General features: G+C 38.3%; 2 protein-coding genes and 1 pseudogene across 2 annotated transcripts; 1 reads left to right on the top strand and 2 right to left on the bottom strand.

Moving 5' to 3' along the window:
* Window positions 1–3,740: 3,740 nt before the first annotated feature.
* On the bottom strand, window positions 3,741–9,260 carry LOC121635866. Its single transcript, XM_041979235.1, has 10 exons — window positions 8,628–9,260; window positions 8,488–8,552; window positions 8,253–8,394; window positions 7,365–7,510; window positions 7,128–7,267; window positions 6,860–7,022; window positions 6,322–6,415; window positions 6,133–6,211; window positions 4,933–5,006; window positions 3,741–4,810 (listed from the first exon to the last, which is right to left on the bottom strand). The coding sequence occupies exons 1-10, from the start codon at window positions 8,639–8,641 to the stop codon at window positions 4,153–4,155; spliced, it is 1,575 nt and encodes a 524-aa protein (XP_041835169.1). The 5' UTR covers window positions 8,642–9,260; the 3' UTR covers window positions 3,741–4,152.
* Window positions 9,261–13,590: 4,330 nt separating this feature from the next.
* Window positions 13,591–14,947, top strand: LOC121636441 (annotated as a pseudogene).
* Window positions 14,948–18,004: 3,057 nt separating this feature from the next.
* LOC121637057 (cytochrome c1, heme protein, mitochondrial) lies at window positions 18,005–23,211 on the bottom strand. The gene is made up of 7 exons (XM_041980953.1): window positions 23,061–23,211; window positions 21,229–21,419; window positions 19,864–19,990; window positions 19,517–19,674; window positions 19,267–19,427; window positions 19,051–19,151; window positions 18,005–18,661 (listed from the first exon to the last, which is right to left on the bottom strand). The coding sequence occupies exons 1-7, from the start codon at window positions 23,139–23,141 to the stop codon at window positions 18,557–18,559; spliced, it is 924 nt and encodes a 307-aa protein (XP_041836887.1). The 5' UTR covers window positions 23,142–23,211; the 3' UTR covers window positions 18,005–18,556.
* Between the last annotated feature and the right edge of the window lie 390 nt (window positions 23,212–23,601).

Raw genomic sequence — 23,601 nt, 5'->3', positions numbered from 1 at the left:
TTCGTTCTTCACTCAGCTCAGGGATCCAACGTAAACTGGTGAGAAGAATGGATGTTTTTGGGCTGAGGCTCATGCAAACCAGCAGGACGACACGCTGCTGATTGCTGGTTTAAATGGAAGTGGGGGATTTACAATGGCCACCAATTAGAACGAAGTCTTTTTCCATGTGAATGAGATTCCATACATCAGCTAATCACTGCTAACTGGGGGTGCTACCTAAAGATGTTGTTTGGATTTCTAGTTTCACAACAACCAATCAAAACCCTTCATTATAAATGAAAAACAGTTAAATAAATACATAAAAAACAGTTCGCTGTAATGCATGTGTACCCCCCAGCTGATCAGATTAGGAAAAAAGGCCATTTTTAAAAACTGCTACCATGACACCAATACAAAGCAGAACTGCCACCTTTTCTTCTAAATTACCAAAGTAGAAAATCAGTTTAGTTTTCCCTCAAACTCCATTCACCCCTCTGTCACACGTCTGCTCCTGAGCTTAAACTAATAATAATAATGATGATAATGAAGGCAATAATAATGATCCAGGGAGATTCACTAATGCTATTAGCCTAATCTGTATGTGTTATGATGCAGATGAAGCTCATCATCTCTGAATGCAGTTTAAAGCAGCAGGGAGGAAAACCTTTTCAGAGCCAGATTAACTCTTAATGAAGGCCTACGGCAGCTTTAAACCAACAGCACGCTTGTTTATTTATCTTACAATGAAAGGTGGGATGGATGTGATGAGTGCATACAGGGAAGTCCACTTAAACTTAGCCTCAGTGTGACTGGTTAATTACAACTGGAGGAAAAGTTTCTTTTAAGCTCAAGATTGGAAGTAAGAAGAAACAGCTTTATAGGCTGTTTTCTAAAATGAAAAGATACAGCAACAAGTACCTTAAGGAGCAATAATCTGTCATTGATTTTTACAGCTCCTCTATACCAAACTAACTTGAGAGGTCTCCCACTGGTTCTCCTTGTACCACCAGTGCCTGAACAAATAACATAGTACTTGAACACATTGCAAAGACGATTTCCAACCGCCAGCCAGGATGTCCAAATTGCGTCTATACAAGGGGGCTGTAAAATAACCAAGCTCAAAGTTTGTCACGTATTTCTGTGAGATCAGACAGACAGAGAGAGACTAAAATATAACTGTTTATCATCAAAAGGAAAACAGGATTGGTAGATCTCAACCCCTAGAGGGCGCTAGATTTTCTACATGCTAATTTTTAGTAGTTTGACACTTGACATTGAAGGGAGAGGACTTTAAGTGTTTTTCATATAAAAAGGTAACTTTTCAAATTTTCTGTGTTTCTCTTCTAAGTCTTTTACACAATGTGTTTATAATTAAACACTTATCATCATGTCAAGGAAGCCCTACCATTAAAATAGTTTTTTTTTCTTTGCTAGAGGACAGCGTTGGTTGTCACATCCTCATTGGTGTTGGCCAATACTGATGTTCCCACATTTGCATCATGTGATGTAGTCCTCTTTCTGAAGAGATAAAAATGAACAGGAAATTTGTCAGAAAGATGAGCTACGGCCAAACCTCACCTGATGTAACGCTTCAGGCAGTCAGAGCAGTGCAGCTGCTAAACACTGATATATATATATATATATATATATATATATATATATATGTGTGTGTGTGTGAAAGTAATGATAGGTTAATTGGACACTCTAAATTCTCCCTAGGAGAGAGTGTGCGTGTGAATGGTTGTTTGTCTCTATCTGTGTTGGCCCTGCGACAGACTGGTGACCTGTCCAGGGGGTACCCTGCCTCTCACCTGTTAAAATGCTGGGATAGGCTCCAGCTCACCCGCGGCCCGAAATGGAATAAGCGGTCAAGATAATGGATGGATGGATGGATATATATATATATATATGTATGTATATATTTATTTATTTATTTTGTTTGTTTTTTTCCCCCTCCACCCAAGTAAAATTCTGTGAGCTCATGGCATAGATGAGCTTGCTGCCTCCATGTGAGGCTGTTTTGACTAAAATATTAAATGAAATGTTTTAAATTGAAAGGTTTTATCAAATAATAATGTTTTTTTTCAGAATCCTTCTTTGTAATGTTTTTCTCACTGAGATTGCGTTGGGACAACCAACCCCACAATGAGGATGGATGTCACAAAAGCAGGAGTTGTATTTGGCAGTTCATATCTTTTGAACAGATTTATATTGAGGAGCGAAAGGTCCATCTATTATGACCTGACATTTTAGGCTTCCATTACACATTAAAATGAAATCAGTTGAGGGTAACAATTTTTCAGAATTGAAATTAAAAAAGAAGGTGTGACAACCAACCTCGTTATTCTGCCTACATAAATTCCCTGCCCCTCTTGTGGGAGGTTGTCCTTCAAACTCATGTAGAGGCCTGAGAGTTAAAGGATTCTACACTGTATTTCAGGATTTAAGCTCTTCCTGTCTTTTGTACTTCATTTTTTTCTCACTAGTTGGTGTAAAAGTGATAAAGCCATTGTTGGGCCCAAAGATACAGTAAGTGGTCGTTCCTAATCAAGGAAAGCCTCCAGCCTCCTGTCTTTGAGTTTACATGAGCAAGAACCATGCTGACTCACATTTCAACCCAATTACAACATCTTTCTTTAACATTCATGGTCAAGGACATGCATATGAGAAGTGGTGTACTTGAATAAGACATTCATGGCCTGAGTAGAGAAATATTTCTTCCTGTGGCCAGCTTACTATGCATCATAGCAGATAGAAGAAATGGCTTACATTAAAAAATATTAAATGTCTAGAATGTCTGGTCTAAACATTGTCTAGAAAAGCCAAGACTGCAAGGCACAATGGAGGTTCTGGTCATGGAAAGAAAGTAAGTAAGTAAAACTTCATTTAAATAATACCTCTCAAGATATAAAATCACAAAGTGCTTCACAACAGCCAACAATTCAAGATGGCGCTGTCCAGACTGCTCCGCTGAGGTGGCCGTGCACAGCCATGGATGCATGTAGGTCTGCATTTCAATGCCATCTTGCACGTGACAAATAAACAACTTGAACTTAAACAACACTACAACAGGGATTATGCACACAACTGATAGAGACAAGAGGGAGAAACATTGCCTAGGTTGTTAGTTTTTTTCTTTTTTTAACTGAAAATCTTACCCATCATAACTAAGAGGATGTAATGCTTTCTTCTTCAAATATGTTTAAAAAAATCCAGTATTTTCATGGGACAACCTAGCTGTCTTCAAATCGATGTTCACATATATCAAAAGAATTAAAAAAATTGTATTCTCCATAGAATTTAATTGCATTTTTGTAATGTCTGACCCGTTGAAAAGAATTGCTATTCACAAATGAAATATTCTTAACATATCAATCTGAGCCATCAGCGTCGCCAGACCCCATTTACTGGGGCACGTGTGACAGTATAAATGCTGACAGTAAATATTTATTATACATCAATTCAGATAATTCAGATGGGAAAAGATATATATTTCAACTCAAAGGCGTAGCAAGAGCGTTAACTCCAAATAGAGGATCCAGCTCAGGGGCACATTCTGTCTCTGCATGTCATTGTGCACGAGCAGCAGGTGAACCACACACACGTCTCCCGTGTGTCGGGTGAGCGCACAGTGCAGTTTGAGGTCTCCTAATGTGTCACAAAAACAGTCAGTTTTATATTTCAATTAGCATTTCCATAGGAATGTGGCACAAAGCTCTGTGTGTGTGTGTGTGTGGGGGGGGGGGGGGGGGGGGGGGGGGGGCTGGTAACGCCCCTGATCTGAGCAAAAGTAAACTTAATTTATTTATAGATTTAACGTAAAAATCACCATCAGATATAAAGATAACTTGAAACATCAGTCATTTATCAGTTTAAAAATTTGTGTTAAAACCTACATCATGGTCATTAAACTACACACTGCGATAGCCACTGTCTGTGATCAGTGGCACAGACTGAGCAGACAATAAAGAGTCAGAAGGTTTTTGGAGTTCAGAGAAACACTGAGTCTGGGAAACATTAATTAAATCTGGAACAACTGAATTCAACAAGTCCTTAGAGATTTCCTTCTGTTTGAAACTTTTTTCCTGGGAAAATAAAACACTTGGCTGCCCCATTATATTTGGAAATGGCTGATAGTCGTCATCCACAGAGAGGCCGAGTGGTCCTGCAGGCTTATGGTTCGAAGCAAGGCTCTCTGTAACAGAAGGCGCCATCTTCTTTTTTATCATTAAGCTTCATCACACCAGAATCAGAGCTATCACCAGCAGCTTCAGCACTGGGCACAAGATCACAAGATGCGGTTGTGTTAATGTCACAAGAGACGGAAGACAAGCTGGAGTCATGTACAAGTGAAAATGCTCCTGAGTTTACACTAGACATTTGATATGACAAGTCTGTCATCACAAGAGAGGAAGCCACTTTTGGTACAAGAACTTGCTCTGTAGAAACCTGACAAGTTGGAGCATGCTGGTCCCAAGGGTTACTCTCATTGCGGTGGTATGCAGAGTCAACCGTTACTTTCTCAGTCTGAGAAGTGCTCTGTTTTGATCCAACACGAGAGGAATACGTCAGATTGTCAAAGCAGATGCATTCAGGAGAACTGTGTGAGTCATTAGTTGAAACGTCAAAAGGAAATCGACTGTCTGTGTTTGGTCCTGTGGGCTGACTGCTGGTCACTGAAGATGCTGGCAAAAGATGGCCTAACTTTTCCCTGAGGGCTTTCTGGATTTCAGCCTCCACGTCAACAGAACTGAAAGAGAATGAGTGAGCGCAGACTCCATTGCTTTGCTGCTGACTCTTGCTGTTGGGGTCCTTCGATGACGTCTCCAAGCTGAAAACAGAGAAACATGAACAGTGAACAGCGTTTAATCCTCAAATAGAAAATATGATAATGACAGCATCATTAGAAATAAATATCTTTAGTTAATGACGCACCAGTGCAGCTGTACTAACCTTGTTGGACTGTCTTTTTGAACTACAGGATCAATGGCGACGAGGCAGACGCTGACTTCTGTTGGTTTTAAAAGCTGCAACGAGAAGGGTGAAAACATTTAGTATGTTAAAGAGAATCACTAGATAAAAAGCTAAAGTAAAGACTGGTCTCCAAATCCAACATTTTCTTCATAAAAACTGGTCTTTATTAAGGTGTTTGGTTAGAGTGTGCACATCCCATGCATTGTTTAGAGTGGTGAGGAACTCTGGTCTTCAAGGGCCACAGTCCTGCAGGTTTTAGACGTTTTCCTGCTCCAACACACCTGATTCCAATTAATGAGCTGAGCTGATCTTGAAAAGCTTTTGGATCCATTTGATTTTAATCCAATATATCCAATGGAATATTTTTGAATTCTTTAATTCTTTTTCATTGATTTAAATGTTGTTGTTGTTGTTCTCTAAAGCACTTTAAGCTACATTTATGGTCACAAGTCTCGACCTCACAAATAATGGGTCACAGTAATCGATGATCCAGGCATTTCCCTGTTGTTTGTGCACCTTTAGAATATTTGTAACTTTTTAAAAAAATCTTACATGAGTGGTGCATTTGAAAAACAGGACAAACTGGCATGTTTACAATTATTAGAAAGTACAATTACTGGAAATGTCAAAGTAAGGCATAAGTTGAAACTGTGACATGTTGGCTTCAAATAAAGTACTTCCTGTCTGACTTTTAGTGCTACTCTTGCAGTGAAGCTGTGTAATTTTCTCAGGAATGACAACTACTGTTTAGGATGAAATAAGCATTGAGTCAATTCAACTCTAGTGTTATTTTTTATGGTGCTCTGCTGAACTCACATTTAGACACAAAGGCAAATGTGTCACGATGCACTTTTTATATCTCTTTATTCTAAACATTTCATTTTTACTTCTGTAGGGTCTTTTGTGCAAACCTCAGAGAAAATTAGACCCTTTTGTTATTTCACAACTGACACCACCAATATAAAACCAATTTCTTTTCTATTTCTATTTTTTCCGTTTCACCGATGAGCACCTCCATTTCACAATTTCTAAAAGTAGGGTTTCTTCTTTGCTGTTACTTTACAAATTATTTCAGAGTCTTTTAAATTGATGCCAAAGAGAACCCCATAATGCAAAGAATGCTTACATATGCCACATAGTTTTAGTAAAACTACAGAGTTTAAGCTCCAGGTATCTCACCTCTTGTTTACCCAAACGCATTTCCAAAAGAACTGGCACTGGACACAATGCAATGCTTTTCTTCCATTTAGCTTTCAACCTGAAGTCAGAACACAAATAAATCAACAGGAGCACTTTGACATACAAAAGAATGAGCTTTTTATTAACTCCGAAATAGGAAATAATAATGTGCATGTGCTTTATACCTACTTCACATAACAACCAAATGCAGCAGTAGTGACGATGACAGCAGCAAAACTGAGGCTGATAGTCGCAACAATGAGCGGAGACTGAGGTTTGGCAGCTGTGGAGTAAGAAGGTGGCTGTTTTATTTCTAATTCAACACATAACAGATAAATAGGCAGCTAACAAGCTCTTTGACGATTTTATTTATTTTTAAACTAAAGCTGAAATTGTGTGTGTGTGTGACTTTTAGCTTTATTGTGGTGGAGTGAAATTGTTTCTTGTGTTATTTATTTGAAAAAAAGGCATTTCTATTTTAACAATTCATTTGTATCCAAAGTAGCCTTATTTTGTATGTAAAGCCTTCGTTTACACAGAAAATAATAAAAACATACTTTGTATGATGAAATCTATTTTCTGTGAAACGCTAGGGGAGGAAACACATGCTGCATCATGACTTCTTTAAATAATTTGGAAACAACTATGCAAAACAGGAGCTCTTTCATTGCCACAAAACAGAAACATGCTACATATTGATGATCAATTAAAATAATTCAACACTTACCAGCTGTAAATTCCCACTCTTCACTACTGTCACTGAACCTGCCACTCTGATCTTGAAAGCTTCTCAAACTGACCACATATGTTGTGCTTGGCTCCAGGTCTTGAGCAGGTATTTGATAGTAAGCACTGTTTACATAGTCTTTGTTAAAATTATGATGTGTTACCTTAAAAAGAGGAATGGTGGTTTTAATTCTTTGTCATGCTGTAATAACCACCCCTGTGCTTCCATTCTCTAAATGATCATACACAGCTAGTGGCATTTCATCTACCTGTTTGTCTCCTTTTCTCCAGTAAGTTACATCAGCAGAGTATTCAGGAATGGGACAGTTCTCCATGTTCGTCCTCCACCTTACTTCAAAATTCCCATTGGATTCATTCACTGAGGTGATTGTTGGAATTTTGGGCTTCACTGGATAGCAGAAACAGAAAAAAAGAAAGTTAACATCAATTAAACTTAGTTTAGTTTGTTTATAAAAGACTGCAGACTTGAACAGAAGTCAACTTACAGCTGCGTATGAGGTCGATTACTTTCACTTCCATGATTTTTCCTCTTTTCCTAACTGTTACGTTATAAATCTCCCGAATGACAAACTCAATTCCAGCAGAGCAACAACACAGCCCAGTATCGTACTGTAAAACACAATTCTTCTCCCTGAGAGAGAGAGAGAGAGAGAGAGAGAGAGAGAGAGAGAGAGAGAGAGACAGTTACATTTCCTTACACTGGATCATGATCAAGGGCAAGACCAAAGCAATGGCCTTGGGGGGACATGTGAGCACCCCAGAATCCGACTGGTCTCCCCAGGTGCCAATCTGGGTAAGTGTAGGAAATAAAATCTTTACCTGGGTAAATCTTAGATGCCCAAGTGTAAGTGAATGCAGCATGTACTTTACCTTTCAATTATGTTCTTATGATGTTCTATTTAAATGCTACTGGCTGCAATGCAGCATTCGTATAGCATCACTTCAAAACCTCCTGGGTGACAATATTTGTCTGTCTAAAATGTTACCATTTTATGAAAATGGCATATTAAACCACCAGGTTTGACAACAGTGCAAAGATAAATGGCCAATAATGCTAAAGAAATACTGACATGTAATGTCATGTAATTTGGCTCAAAGCAAGTTTTTACCATGAATGAATTAAAAGCAGTGATTAAAACCATATGGTGCAGGATCATCAAGCAAACTGTTGTTTAAATAATATTTTTGACTGATGCATTAACAATTTTGTTTTACTTTTTATGTTAGATTACCACCTTAGTTTAAATTATCAGTTAATTACTTCCTGAAATCTGGACGTTTTTAAGGGCTGTCATGTCACCGGCTGTGATTAAAATGACCTTTCACGGTCCAAATTTCACAAGTAGCGACTTCTGCGATGCACTTAAACTCACTTTTCATTGTCCCCGAAAGCTAAAGGGTTACTTAGATTCAGATTGTAGTCGCTGCAGCTTTGCTCCTGTGGCTGGAAACGACAAAACATCCTCTCACAGTCATTGTAACAGTCCAGCTGCAAATCCATTGTATCTTCAGATGCTGCGTAAAATAGATATTATAAGAGAAGTGGATTAGGATAACTCTTCCGTAACAAAAACTTTAATTACAAGCAGGGTTTCTAACGTAGGTTACCGGATGAAGTTGAGACGTTCCCCAGAATAAAAAGCATCATTAAAGTCATCCAGCGACGAGAGGACCTTGAAAAAATCAAATCAGATTAATAATTTTCTTTCATTTAATTCTGAAAAAGTAGTAACAATGCCGGACTTTACCGCTTCAGCTCCATTTTCTTCAGTCAAATAGTTCAGCCGCGATCTCTTTAATGTTGGGAATAAAGAGGTAAACGTTTACTGTGGCAGCTGGTTTCTTGTGCCAGAATATTTCCGGTGAAAACACACGGTTTACTGTAAAGATTGCGCAACATTTCAAAAGAAAGGGAGAAAATAAAACCAAAAGAAACGTCTGTTTACACTTACTAGCTACTATAGCGTTTCATTTTTTCTATTTTATTGGTCGAAGATTTGGAGAAAATGAATTGCTTGCAATAGGCACCTCAATAAATAAATCTCTGATAGAATGTAATAGAAAACATAATAACATAAATAAATAAACTACTGTACCGTAAAAGCGGGTGTTGGAGATTCTCGTCTCACCTTTTCTGCTGCTTATCAGGTTTTGTTATGGATGGAAAGAAAAGTTCATTTCAAGGGAATCAGAGGGCTGAAGTGGAGAAGCCTGTTGGACATGAACTAAAGGATTAAAGCAGCTGAATGATAGAATCTGTGTGTGTCCCAATTCAGGGTCTGCACACTTCGAAGTGCGGATTCGTCGGCCACATACGTCATCGCGGTGCGCGAAGTACTGTCCCAATTCACAGAATTTGAAGGACCCTCTGAATCCACCCTTCGAATCCGCACTTCGTTTGGCCTCAAACGAAGGATGCTGGTGATGCATCCTTCGCGGCCTCTTTTCGCCCACAATTCGTTGCGCACAGGACGGTGGCGAATCAGCAACCTCAGAAGAATTGTATTAAGTTTAAATAAAGTTTTATTTTTTAAAAAAGTTCGTTTTTTAACTACACTTTAGTATAAACGTTACAAAACCAAGTACATTTAAAGCATGTTTGTTAAATGGTGACATTAAAATTCGGTAATATTTGATATTCAGTTACTTTTAAGGGGTTAATGAAGTGTGTACCGGCTGGAAAACAACAAAGCCTCAAACCGTTTTTTTTCTTTTCTTTGTTTTTTTTTAAACTGTCGGTGTTGCCGCTCCGTGTTCAGCGTCTACTGACGTTTCCTACGACTAATTTCTGAGGTTTAAGTGATTAAACGTCCTGTGTTGTTGCTATGGGAAATTCTTGTAGACTAGGTAGGCTGTCCCATTTCACGAACGTTAAGCAGACTTCGAAGTGTGTAGACTAGCCTACGTAGTCTGCGCACTTCGAAGTGTGCAGACCCTGAATTGGGACACAAATTTGTGGTACCAAATTCTTCTTCTTCTTCTTCTTCTTCTTCTTCTTCTTCTTCTTCTTCTTCTTCTTCTTCTTATGATTAATAATAATAATAATAACACCACCACCAACAACAATTATAATAATAATAATAATAATCAATTAATCCTGTCTGGATAGTGTGTCTGGTTCAGCTATCTCAATAAAAGTATTCATAAAGACAGATCCGATAAGTCTACAGAATTTGATTATTAAAATCCCAGTAGGCAACCATTTAGTTAAATAATAAATGGTACAAAATCTAATATTTAGGAAAAAAAATAAAAAATAAACATGTTTATAAGATATTCTCTGTAAGGACTGAGTAAGTACACAAGTGGCAGTTTCAGAAAACTGGGTTTCATTTTGCTAATTAAACAAGTAAAGAAACAGCTAAAAATGAAAAAAATAGCTTGTATTTAAAGTACACGATGTGGCTGTCAAAGCACTGATCTTGCTTACTGCTTACCCCACTTCTCATGTGTCTTCCCCAGCACTGTTAAAACAAGAAAACAATGTTAACAACAAATAAGAAAAAAGTTAAAACAGGTGAAAATACAAATATAACTAAATGTGTGCACTTACAAATAAAACTTTTGCATGTCAAATATGCTAAATAAATTTAAAGAAAAATTATCCTTGTGCATGGGGATAACCGAGATGTGTGGCTGTAGGTGCGCTCATCACACGTTCACTGACTATTTATCTATTTTCTGTTTGTTCCAGTGAAGGGTCACATGGAGCTGGAGCCTAACTGATCAATCCACAGTCAATAAATATAATCTAATTTAAGTTTAACAGGTATTCTCTCTAAGCCTCTTGAATGGCTTTATTTGTAGGGTGGCAGCAAGTATGAGACAGTGCAGCTTAAAAAGAGCACGGAGGTTAGATGAGTATGTTTGATATATGGCATGTAAAATATGAACTAGATAACATGGAAAACAGAAGAGCAGGTCAAGTTGCCTGTCTGTGCTAGCTCACAGGCCCAGACCAAGAATAGCTTTATATATACACATACACCAGTTTTTAAAAAGGAAGGAATGGAAGGCAAAGCATACCTCCCAACCTGAGCGATGAGCAGGGTGAGCAGCCAGGGGGTCATCACTTCCCTGTCCAAGCAGTTACAGACTACATGGACTGAGCTAATTTTCTTTCCCTTTTCCATGCATTCCCCATTTTGTCTGGATCACAAGGCTTTTTTTTTAAATCCATAAGATGCACGTCTACCTACCTTGTTTTTTATTACTGATGCAGAGACTGGATGATATGCTGCAAATCAAACTCTGGCACAAGTCATTTTTCAAATCAGGTCATTTTAACCTTCATTCAGCAATGAACACATAGCAGGAGTGCAACCATGGCAACCCCATGACAGTAAATGGAGTTGGACTTTTCTGAGAAATGCTAAAAGTGTAATTAATGCTATGATTGGAAAAATGTTTTACACCCACAGGCCTCCTGAAAGCTTCCTTACTGTCATGTCTCAGGAAAATGAACATCAAAAGTCCATCCAGATCCATCCAAAGTAAAATCTGTTATGTTTGTAATGTTTGCATTGTTTTTGCTGTTATGTTTCTTACAGTAGCAGGATGTCATGACTCTCCTGCTCTTTGACAGCAGCTGGGAAGGGATGCTGACTAGTGGCCTCTCTGTGTTGAACCAGCAATCACATTTCTGTGGGACTATGGTTATATTTGCATTTTACTATAAATTTTATCATTTGAAAACAAATCTGAATGTTTCTAGCTCTTCAAACGTCCTAAAAATTTTGCTTTGCTTGTTTATGATAGCATGTTGTGAGGGATTCAGTCATCTCAGTATGATAGAGGAACAAAATTTTTGATGTGTCAAATGCAACCCTTTCAGCTTCCACCCTGTTGAATTATACCATAGTGACAAGTATGCATCACCCCTGGCTAATGATGTCAACTTGCAACACTATGATGAAAAAAATAGACTTCCTTTGATAAGCACAAAAAAGAAAAAACCTGAACAGCCTCAAGTATCACATTATTTTCATATAAAGCCCACACATAATCATTTATAAGTTAATCATGTAGGAGGTATGCATGGCGTACTTTACCTGTATCATTCTTTGCCTTTTGCTATTGGCCATGAGAGATTTTATCCAGTTTCCTGGTACTGTGAGAAATTATGCAAAGGCACTTCTTTTTTTTTAAGAATAAAGCATTTTGAAATAGGGCTGTATATAGTGCGGTGGTTAGCATCATTGCCTCACAGCAAGAAGCTTCAGCTGGTTGGGAGGGGTTTGAGCCAGACCTTTCTGCATGGAGTGTGCATGTCTTCCCCATGTATGTTCCTCCCACAGTACCAAAGTGTGTTAGGTTAATTGGTCACTCTGGAATCCTGCCTGGGAGTGAGTGGTTGTCTATCTCTCTGTGTTGGCCCTGCGATTGACTGGTGCCCTTTTCAAGGTGTACCCTGACTCTCACCTGGCCACTGCTGGGATAGGCTCCAGTCCAGCCCCCCTGTGACCCTGCATTGGAACAAGCAGTTATAAAAAATGGAAGCCATTTTTTAATAACTTTGTACATTAAAAACATGGACCAGAAATAAACTGATATTTCTTTTCTTTTTTTAAACATTGCTTTCATTGGCTAGAAGTTAGAAATTAATTTTAACTCTTTGATGCAGTGTGTATCATAATTGATACATACACCTTCTGAGACCTATTGCATTAGCTTAAAGTAAAAACTTTTATCAAAACCATTTGCATACAATCTGATACTTGTCTTATGCCCCCTAGTGGATACTTTGTATATATATATATATGTATATATATATATACATATATATATATATATATACGTTTTTTTTTTTTTTTTTACATTTTGTTAAAGGTCAAAAGACAAAACAAGTGCACCCTGAAACTGGCAGTGATGAATTTGCTCAGTCAGCATTTATCTGGTTGAACGACGTTTGGCAGACAGCTCATTCAGTAACCCAAGAGAGAGAAAAAATATCCAAGAGCAGAAGTTTTGAGAAAGCAGAGAATGTGAGAATGAGTGTGAGGGAAAGAGACCAAGAGTGAACGCAGGAGATTTGAACCCGCAACACTAAATTTGAGAAGAGCAGCAGAGTTTTGAAAGGAAGAACGATATATATTGAAAGCAAGAAGGGACTTTTTCAGTGTGAGAGTAGAGTTTTAAGAGAGAGAGCAATATGATATTTGATAATGAAAACAAGAAATCTTGCTTTCAAATCAAACAATTATGCTCTTGATTAAAGATAGGGATATAACCCAATAACAGTTATTAACCACAAGTGTTTATATGAGGCAACTAGATTCTTGTAAAGTAGCGTTGCCATACAATAAAAAGAGAATTTGCTTTTTTTCCAGCTCTATGTTACAGCTGTGAAAACATGTAAAAGACAATTTATGATTCCAGAAGAGATCAAAGGAGTTGAAACAGAAATTTGGCATCATTCCTGGACAATGCACAGCTGTGGTTTGACAAAAACTCCACCTCTGACATGACTCAGTAATGCCAGTAACCACATGATCGTCTTCCTTGTAAAGGTGTACACAAAAACAACCAGTTCAGATCCATCAGCTGAATTTAATCACATGAACTCAGAGAGGGAACGCTACGTCAATCTCCTCCAATATCATCCACAGAATGTAAGTTTTTACATAAAATATCATTTAAGTATGAGGGTGACACCAGGAGAGACATACTAGCTGCCGGGTCTGTGTTCTTTGCTTCACCGATTGACAGAAAATGTCACTGAGATCGGACGAGGATCTCTGCTGTACTATCTGTTGTGACATCTTCAGGGATCCTGTTGTCTTGTCATGCAACCACAGCTACTGCAAAGTCTGTCTACAGAACTGTTGGAGAGGGAAACAAATCCTGGAGTGCCCAGTATGTAAAAGGAGATCATCAAGGAGCGACCCTCCTTGCAACTGGACACTAAAAAAGGTTTGTGAGACGATTTTACAAAGACCAAACAGGAGAATTTCAACAGAAAATGAAATCCTCTGCGATCTCCACTCTGAGAAATTTAAACTATTCTGCCTGGATCATCAGGAGCTCGTCTGCCTCGTTTGTCAGCATTCAGAGGCGCACAGTGGACACAGATTTAAACCTGTTAATGAAGTTTTAGGGGAACTTCTGAAGCCCTTACAGGAGAAGATGAAGGTCTTTGAAGAGGTTAAAGCATGCTGCAATGAAACTGCAGGGCACATTAAGGTCCAGGCTCAACACACAGAGGGGCACATCAGGGGGCAGTTCAAGAAACTCCACCAGTTTCTCCAAAAGGAAGAGGAGGCCAGGATCGGTGCTCTGAGGGGGGAAGAGAAGAAGAAAAGTCAGATGATGAAGGTGAAGACTGAAGCACTGAGTAAAGCGATTGCAGCTCTTTCAGACACAATTCGAGCCACAGAGGAAATGATGGGAGCGGAAGATGTGTCATTCCTGACCTTGAAAACGTCTGTAGAAGGAGTCCTGCAACGTCCCCTGATGGAAGATCCACAGCCAGTCTCAGGGGCCCTGATAGACGTGGCCAAACACCTGGGTAACCTGACCTTCAACATCTGGAGCAAGATGAAAGATATGGTCTCATACACTCCTGTGATCCTGGATCCAAACTCTGCAAATTCAGAGCTCATCTTGTCTAAAGATCTGACAAGCGTGAAATAAACAGAATGTTCCTGACAACCCAGAGAGGTTTGATTTCTTCCACATTGTCCTGGGCTCAGAGGGCTTTAACTCAGGAACCCATAGCTGGGATGTTGAGGTTGGAGGAAGCACAGACTGGTTTGTGGGTGTCGCTGCGGAGTCTGTGCAAAGGAAAGGAAAGCACCCATCTTGTTTATGGAGAATAGGATGCTTTAATGGTAAATACATTGCACGCTCCTTATCGGATCCGTCCACAGCCCTTTCACTAGTTGGGGAGCTCCACAAGATCAGAGTTTACCTGGACTGGAACAGGGGGAAGCTGCTGTTCTTTGATCTTGGCACTAACACACACATTCACACTTTCACACATAACTTTACTGAGAGACTTTTTCCTTACTTTAACACAGTGAATCCACGACCACTGAAGATCATATCCGACAAGTTATTCTTGAGGTAAAAATATAATTGCTGTTTAAACACGCGTCTGCGTACACTTGCTTGTGTACTACATGTATCAGGATTACACCAGGGGGCGCAAGAGAACTCATACCGGATAAACCTACTGAATTTGTAAAACATCTGTAGTGGAGCACAAGGCATGCTGAACTAGTCACTGGACAGGCATTTTATTAATGTGTTTCATGTTACTGTCCTTGTGTAAAAGAAGAAAAGAAGCTTTAACATACACATTACAGGAAGACTGTAACTGTCCCAAAAGCTTGAACTCACAGGCCAGGATACATGGATGCATGGATACATGCCTGGAAACTCCTTTTTCTCCCAACTTACTATTAAAAATAACTTATGTCCCAGTTATGAAGCAGGAAATCCAGTCAGGCAGGTAACAGCTCTTTTCTAATTTTGACAAGGTGTTGCCTAAAATAGACTTATTGATTAATAAGCTTGAGATATGTGCAGTTTGACATCTTCCCTGTTAATCGCTGTTTAAAGCTCATGTTAATCTACAGTTTTAATAAACACATACTAATATCTTGCATTACATGTTAAACTTTTCACCATTATGGGAGCCAACAATGTGGGGATTCCTAATGGCTTTATAGAGATTAAACAATAGAAGATTTTGATGAACTATCCTGCACCTGAGCATTTATATGAATTCAGCAGCCAATCAAACTGTTTATCTAATTGCCTAATGTTCTATCCATGACTAAATTTAAACAATAAACTCTGGCAAGCTTGATGCAAAGTTATGTGTGTTTCCTGCTTCTTCTAATATTGAAGCTATAAGCATTAAACCACAAGAGATTTGAACCAATTTATTTGCTACAACCAGCTTCAGGCTTGCTTATCTTAGTAAATACGTAGTGCAGAGAGACCTCCAGTCATTTGCCAGTTATGTAAATGTTTTTGTGACTTTATATGTAGTGATTGTCTTTTGTAATCTTCCTAATAATGACTCAAGAATGCTTGTTATTTTACAAATGCAAGTGATTGTAAAATCTGTCTTTAAAACTGTTGATCACAGGGTTTTTGTGTCTTTGTGTTATTTGTAAACAACCACGCCAACAAAAGAAATGAAAGCCGACTTTTTACATTGTAGCCTTGTATCAACATTGCACCTGTAACCTTAAATCAATAAAGAGTTTGACAGTTTGACAGGAGTTGGTGATTCTTGTAGTAGACTGATACCCTTTGACAACAGACATAAAAAAAAGGCTCAACAATAACATGAAGAAAGGAACATGTATCAGCTGTCAGGCTGCAAGAATCAATCACTTCCAGTAGTTTGGATGATTCCAGCAATGTGACGAGACCCAGCAACATAGCAACCATGGCAACAACCACATTTGTGTGTCTTAATTTCTTGCATTTTTTCTATTTTATTTTATTTAATTTATTTTAAAGTTTGTTTTTTAAAGCACTTGTTATTGCTTCCTGAACCCTGCTATAGTTTAATATAATATAATTTAATTTAATTATTATTATTTAATGTAATTTAATATAAATTCCCAAATTTCCCTGAGGACTCTCCAAAGGGATTAATAAAGTATTTCTATCTATTCTAATGCTTTTAATGTTTAATGTAAAGCACTTTGAATTGTGATTATCTTTGAATGTCTTGTACATGAAATGTGCTATTCAATGCCTTGCCAACCTGAGATGCCACAATATGAAATTAGATAAGTAATTTTATTGCTATCATAAAATTTGGTTCATATTCAACATTTTTTTCTCCCTTACAGTTTCCCTTAAAACTAAAAAAAACAACAAAACAAAACAAAACAAACAAACAAACAAACAAAAAAAAAACTCTTAGTCCTTCTGGAGCCATTGTTTCCTGTCCAGATGTTTGTCTGTCATGGTGCTTCGTGTCGTATGTCGTCTGTGCTTCAAAGAGCACAGACAATGTACAAAGCAAAGAATAATTTACTACCCTTAAATATTCAAACACTTTTCTGGGAAAAGATAGGTTACAATCTCAGAGGAAAATCTAACTTAAAAACTCAAATGTAAAATTATGGAATGGGCTAGCACAGGCAGAAGTAATGTCCAAATATAATGCAATTTAAAAAGCTGTAAAAAAACATGATATACAACAGGTACATGGGTGCAGAGATTTAACATTCAGAAAGGGTTACTAAGTGCACTTTTCCTGTATTTTACTGTAATAACACTTGCAAATAAGGAATAAATATACCACACACTATATATATATATATATATATATATATATGTATATGTATACATATATATATATATACTTTATATTAATATTGTATCATATCTATTTGTACAAAGGAAGCTTGTTAGCATTACATGATTAACCGATGAGGGGGTGGGCTTAATAAGTTTTTACTTCTGCCCACTGCTTTTTGAATAGGTCTGTTTTTGATATTTTACTTTTGAACCTATTTTTTTTGATACATTTTAAAGATGTTATTTTTTAAAATAAAGTCAAATGGCCGCTGTGGCGTAGGTGCTGTGTGAATCTGTATCACTTTCCATCTTGCTAGTGGCTGCTGTTATTCAATAATTTCTGCCTGTGTATTTGAGTTAAACTTTAATATAAGTGCATTTAGCACTCAAGGCTGTAAATTAAATATATATATATATATACTACATCTACATCACCACATCTCTCGGCTGGCCTGGGAACGCCTTGGGATCCCTCTGGATGAGCTGGTGAATGTGGCCGGGAAGAGGGAAGTCTGGGTTTCCCTGCCTAGGCGACCTGACTTGCGGCAGAAAATAAATGGATAGATATATATAAATGTATATATATATATATATATATATATACACATATATATCGAGATATATATATATATTGTATACCGTGATTCAGGTAAAAAATATTGATGTATTAAATTTGGTTCATATCGCCCAGCCCTACTAGAAACCACAATAGAAACTTCGAAATCAGATGTTAACAAACAGCTGTCAAAGTTTATTGATTCACCACATCATACATATTTATGTAACTAAGCAAATTAAACAGCTGTTGTGTGCCATCAATGCTGCTGCAGCTGAAAAAACACTGCCACACAGTTAGTTTCCTTTTAAGATAATTTATTTATACAGTAAAACAGATGTTTAGGTCACGTTTTTTGGAGAGGAAAATCAAGGATGAATTTACATACACCCACACTTTGAAGCCAACCATTTCTCAACATTTGCATGGGTATTGAGTATCTTACAAAGATATCTAGTCAATAAACGTATCAGTCAATTGCCAGAAAGCATCTGACAAGATACACAGATGTCAACTGCCATTCATGTTTTCTTGCAGATCCGACAAAATGTGTGAAGGGTGCGTTCAATAACACCACAAATCTCTAATAAACTTGCACCACAACATTCTAGATACAGAAGAATGAGCCACACAATAGGTTCTACCATGCCAATAATAAAAAAAAAGGCATTTTCCATTGAAATTAACATAGTATATGCATACATACCCTTAGTTCTTAGTACCCCCTCTTAAAAAGGCATGTGTGTATTTGAGAGATGTGTGTTTAAATAATCGTCTTGTGGTGAGCATTGTGGGGTCTTTGAACGCAGCCCTCTCAGTTTTAGGCTCAAGTTGGGGTGTGATTCTTTCCCTTTACTTGGGAGGCCTGTAGGCGATCTTCCTGCTCTTCAACACAGACCACCTGTGTCTCTTCATGTAGTAGAGCAGCGGGATGAGGATCCCTGCACCCATTAACAGCTGAAAGGACAACGACAGATTAATTCCGCTACACCTGTCTCTGTGTCTGAATTTGAACTTTTCCCCTCTTAAAATTGCAAGATAAAAATCGTCCAGTGGGCTTGTGATTTAGATGAACTGCAGGTAACCAGGGGGGTCCACTTTAAAGGGCCACTGTGTAGCATTTTCTGTTGTTTAGTGGCCAAAATCGATGTCTATATATATATATATATATATATATATATATATATATATATATATATATATATATGTGTGTTATCATTGGTGTATTATGACCTCCACTGACAAATTCTAAAATAATCTTAGAAAAAGAAAGTAAAATGATTTTAAGGAAAAAGTAAAAGGAAAAAATCCTGAGTTCTGAAAAGAGGCTACAAGGTGAACTGTACCTTTAATCCCATGCGTTTGCGTTGGTCATGCTCTGGCTCGGCAGCCCATCTCAAGAAAGTACAGACATCTTTAGCAACCTGACTCATAGTGGCAGGGGTTCCTACGGTAACAGATAGAAACCATGAGCATCCTTCTTGTCTGTAACTTCAAAATTTCTCTTTGTAGATTTTCTTTGCTGCAGCAGCATGACATTAGATTATACACAGCTGACTTACCATCATCAAACTCCAAAATCTCATTGTAGATGGGTGGGGCCATGCCAATAGCCTGACCAGGGAAGTAGGGGTTGTAGTAAAGACCTTCTCTCATTGTGACTCCTGCAGGTGGGTCGCAGTAACCTGTCAGCAGGCTGAACACATAGTCCTCTCCTCCGTGTCTGCAGGTAGCAGCGAGACACAAGTAAACATCAAGAATATCAATATTTCAGGAGATTTTAAATGACAGTGATTATGTTTCCTGAATAACCTGGCGTTGACGATGTAGCTGAGGTCTGGAGGAAGGGCTCCATTGTTGGCGGCACGGGCTGCCTCAGGGTTGGGGTAGGGCTTTGGGAAGTAGTCTGACAATTTTCCAGGTCGGGTGAACATCTCACCGGTCTCATCAGGACCATCGACAATCTCAACCTAAACACACCAAACAATGTTTAAATTCCTGTAAATGTAATAGCTGAGAGCCAGTAGTCACCATCTAGTGGCAGAACTTAGCATAAACCTCAAAACATTAGAAATTAAACACCACCAGGTTTTGAAAAAGGCGTCGACAGCATGATGTGCACAGTTTCCAAACTCACTTCACCCCACACACAGCCTCACCTCCTCAGCTATGGTCTTAACCTCTTCCTCTGTATGTGACACTCCCACCAGGTTTCTGAACGCCAGGTACTCCATACTGTGGCAGGCTGAACACACCTGCTTATACACTTGGTAGCCACGGCGAACACTGCAGGTACAGACAAAGACAACACGAGACATTTGAGTTAACATGTAGTTTTCTTCTATAAAGACTGAAGCAGTCCAAACAAGATTTTAACCATATGTGTGCATTTAATAATAATAAAAAAAGATACTGGCTGAAGTTGAACTAATTGGTAGATGCTATAACCATTATTAGAGTTGTTTAATAAAAAATGACAATTGCAAACTTTGACAGTCAAAACTATTAAGATGTTTCTCTGGTCTCCAGCAATAATTAACCAGTTAGGTGGTTGTTCTGAGCAGCCAGTTCTGCAGCCATTTGTCACCAAGATGTGGGCCTTACAGTGGAAATATAAATGAACATGATGGCACTCAGCTTGCAGACCTCAAAGAAATACATCTGGTTACCTACACACAGGTTTCAGACCACCAACCACAATGCCATTTGTAACTGGTTTTAAATGGTAATTATCATCTTGTCTACAAAACTGTAATGGTTACAGAAATTGCAACAGAGAAGGAAGTGTTCACCTCTTCAAGATATAAGACTAGTGCTTGTGATGATGTGACTGGATATAAACAATCATGGCAACTTCCTTAGCTGAATGGTGACATGAGCTACAACCTCACATGTACGAAATAGCATCACTGGACTAAAAGGAAGTCAAAACATAACTCAGATCATCCATGCTAATATGAATCAGAGTCCACAAAAGTTGAAACTTCTGCAGCAGCTAACCTGGGTTTTTAAAAAAGCTGAAGCTGACTGCATGTGCGTTGATAGTTATGCACCATTTGATAAAGTTACAGTTTAAATGGTAAATGGTCCGTATTTATACAGCGCTTTACTGTATCTGAAACGATACCCAAAGCGCTTTACATGATACATCACATTCACACACTGATGGTGGAAGCTGCCATGCAAGGTGCTCAACAACGACCCATCAGGAGCAACTTCTAATTTCTTTTTTGACACCTTAAGTATTTATGCCCAGGCTGTGTCATGAGAAAGCATCCATTTTCTATACCGCTTAGTCCAATTTAGGGTCACGAGGAAGCTGGAGGCTATCCCAGCAAAATGGGAAAGACAAAATTTACTTTTAAGCTAATTAAAAATACTAACTTTGTGACAGTAAGTGTAGAAGATTTTGTAGCTCAAAAGTCTGTTGTTTTTGCAAGATTCTTGTGTTGAAGTACATTGCTTCAAAGTGACTATGAAAGATAATTGCACATTCTGTGTATGCTTGAGTAGCTTCAACACACCTTGCATGGTCTAGAGAGGACAGAAGTCCAGCATGGCTCCAGGGGTATTGAGGAGGATGGAGTTCTAAGTCAGAGGCCTTAACGGACTGGTGCAGCATCAGGGCGAGTCCTGCACCGCCAGCTGCGACCACACCTAGTGTCGTCAGGGCAACCTTTTTTTTACTTGGCAGGCTGGCAAAAGACATGTTGGCCTATAGGCAAAAAAGGGAAGAAGAAGACGAAAAGACAATCAGAAGACAGGTTATTCACTTATTCTGGATCACACCTATACACAAGACATAAAGGTAGTTACTCAGCAGATCCAGTCTAATAACATTTGTTATAAAAATCAGACTAGAGCTGAGAGCAATTGATTGACCTTGCAGACAGAATATCAACAATTTTCTAGTTTACTACATATATGCATTGGTCCTGTTTTATGGTCATTTGTGCAACTGCTTATTAAAACCTACAGAACAAATCAGCTGCCCAGTTCACCATCACCTAAGCTACTACACTACCGTTTCCAGTTTTCTAGTTGAGTTAGTAGTGATGAAATTTAAGCTTAAATGAGTAAGTCATATAATACCTAGCCAGATCTCAACAAAAACAAAATGCTTATGTCAAAAACAGGTTATTTGAATAAATACAGATTCATTACATTGCTATGATAAAAAACAACAATAATAATAAAAGTCAACATTCACAAAACAAAAATATTGTTCACATCTAATTATTCTAAGGACACAGACTAGGAAGTTTAGATCATGGTATTGTCATTGCTGTGATGTGTGGTTTGATCATACTTATGAAACTGCCCTTCACTGGTGGTGTTTTTTATAACCAGGCAGGGGAAGGAGGGGTATCACATGATTGCATCCCTGCATCTCACTAAATCCTGCCTTCATCATCCTCCACCTCCAAGGTGTCACAGTGCAACACTCAGGATGTCATTTACAAATTAATTCAAATTTAGTTTGAGACTAATTGACAGAAGCAGTTGCTGGAAAACAATCTCGGCATTTATTATGACAATGAAACGACCGGAATTCATGAACTGGTCCCAGAGTCCCTGTCAAGTTATCATTTTCAGTCTTAATCTCTGCTAAACCATGACTCAAAAAATGATACAGAAAACCTGCGTTTATAAGCAGACGACTAAGTTAGTTTCTTAATAATACGAGATCATAACCCTTTATTACATATGGAACTTTGATACTTAATGGAACAAACTAATCATTTAGTTTACTAATCAAAGATGAAATGTTAATCGAAATACGACGAGAACCGGCTTTTCTTAACCGGAAGTTCTTTCAGTCCTTGAAATGTTAGCTCGTTAGCTAGAGTGATAGCTTAGTTACCTAAGTAGCCGCTGCTTAGGTAATATAAACGAAGAGACCGTGTCCGAGTTTTATTATGTACATACATCTATACCATTCCAGAATACATGTTTGCTTTTCAGTCTCTACAGTTAATGGAAAAAGCTCTTTAGCTACGCGTGTACCAGGTGGATGACACATTATGACCAAGTTGGCTAACTGGTTAGCCTACTATATACTTTACCGCAATGCATATAACGTGTTAGTAGAATATAATATTTGTGTTAAAAGGTACATGCGTAGTGTCGATATCTACAAGTTAACACTGACTAAATATCTGAGAAGTTGAAGGTACAGTTGTTGCGGAAAGCCTGAAATATGTGGAGACACAAGTGACCTTGTCTTATCCCGCAGCAAGCAACGCCGCTAAGGTTAGCTTGCTAGCAGGACACTTCAGAGCAGCGTTTCTGTACCACATCATTCATAAAAAATACACATTTTCAGTGATTATGCTAGAATGGTCCATGGATATACCTTGGGAGTTCTGAGGGTTTTTGGGGTGCTGAGGAGAACTCTCCCACTCCCCGCGAGCACCGAGACTCGAAGCGCCGCCATCTTCGCTGCGGTACTGTTCTCTTTGAAGGAAAGTGCAGTCAGGAGTGCCGTCAGAGTAATACTGAAGTGTTTCCGGGCTAAAGCTTCAAAATAAAAACACTTGGTGACGTTTTTGGTATTACTCAGACGTCTGTCACAATAAAAACACCCAGTCTAGGTTTCGTCACACCAGAGAGTAAGAATATTGGGAACAGGAGATATGCAAAGCCTAAAAATATGTGGGCTATATTTCTTTGGCACTATTTTCATGTAACTGTTTATTTAGATCTGCAAAGATGTTGAGCTGCTCATTTACAAATTAATACAGTACACAGTGCAACAGAACCTTCCATAAATTGTGTCCTAAAACAGTGCTTCTTAACCCTTGTCCTCATGACCCACTACCCTGCATGTTTTAGACATAAACCTGTTTTAACACACCTGAATGACATGAACTGCTTGCAAAGAAAGCGATGATGAA

This window comes from Melanotaenia boesemani, chromosome 3 (genome assembly GCF_017639745.1).
Source record: "Melanotaenia boesemani isolate fMelBoe1 chromosome 3, fMelBoe1.pri, whole genome shotgun sequence".
NCBI lineage: Eukaryota > Metazoa > Chordata > Actinopteri > Atheriniformes > Melanotaeniidae > Melanotaenia > Melanotaenia boesemani.
The sequence above is the reverse complement of the archived record's forward strand: the minus strand, read 5'-3'. Positions and strand labels throughout refer to the sequence as shown.

Excerpts from the sequence above, each read along its gene's own strand:
- LOC121635866 (XM_041979235.1), bottom strand. Across the intron at positions 8,395-8,487 it reads GAACGTCTCAACTTCATCCG|CATCTGAAGATACAATGGAT; the intron begins GTAACCTACGTT and ends TATTTTACGCAG. Across the intron at positions 6,212-6,321 it reads GCATTTGGTTGTTATGTGAA|GTTGAAAGCTAAATGGAAGA; the intron begins GTAGGTATAAAG and ends TTCTGACTTCAG.
- LOC121637057 (XM_041980953.1), bottom strand. The coding sequence starts at position 23,141 with ATGGCGGCGCTTCGAGTCTCGGTGCTCGCGGGGAGTGGGAGAGTTCTC. Across the intron at positions 21,420-23,060 it reads AAACCCTCAGAACTCCCAAG|GCCAACATGTCTTTTGCCAG; the intron begins GTATATCCATGG and ends TTTTGCCTATAG. Across the intron at positions 18,662-19,050 it reads GCAAACGCATGGGATTAAAG|CTGTTAATGGGTGCAGGGAT; the intron begins GTACAGTTCACC and ends TTGTCCTTTCAG.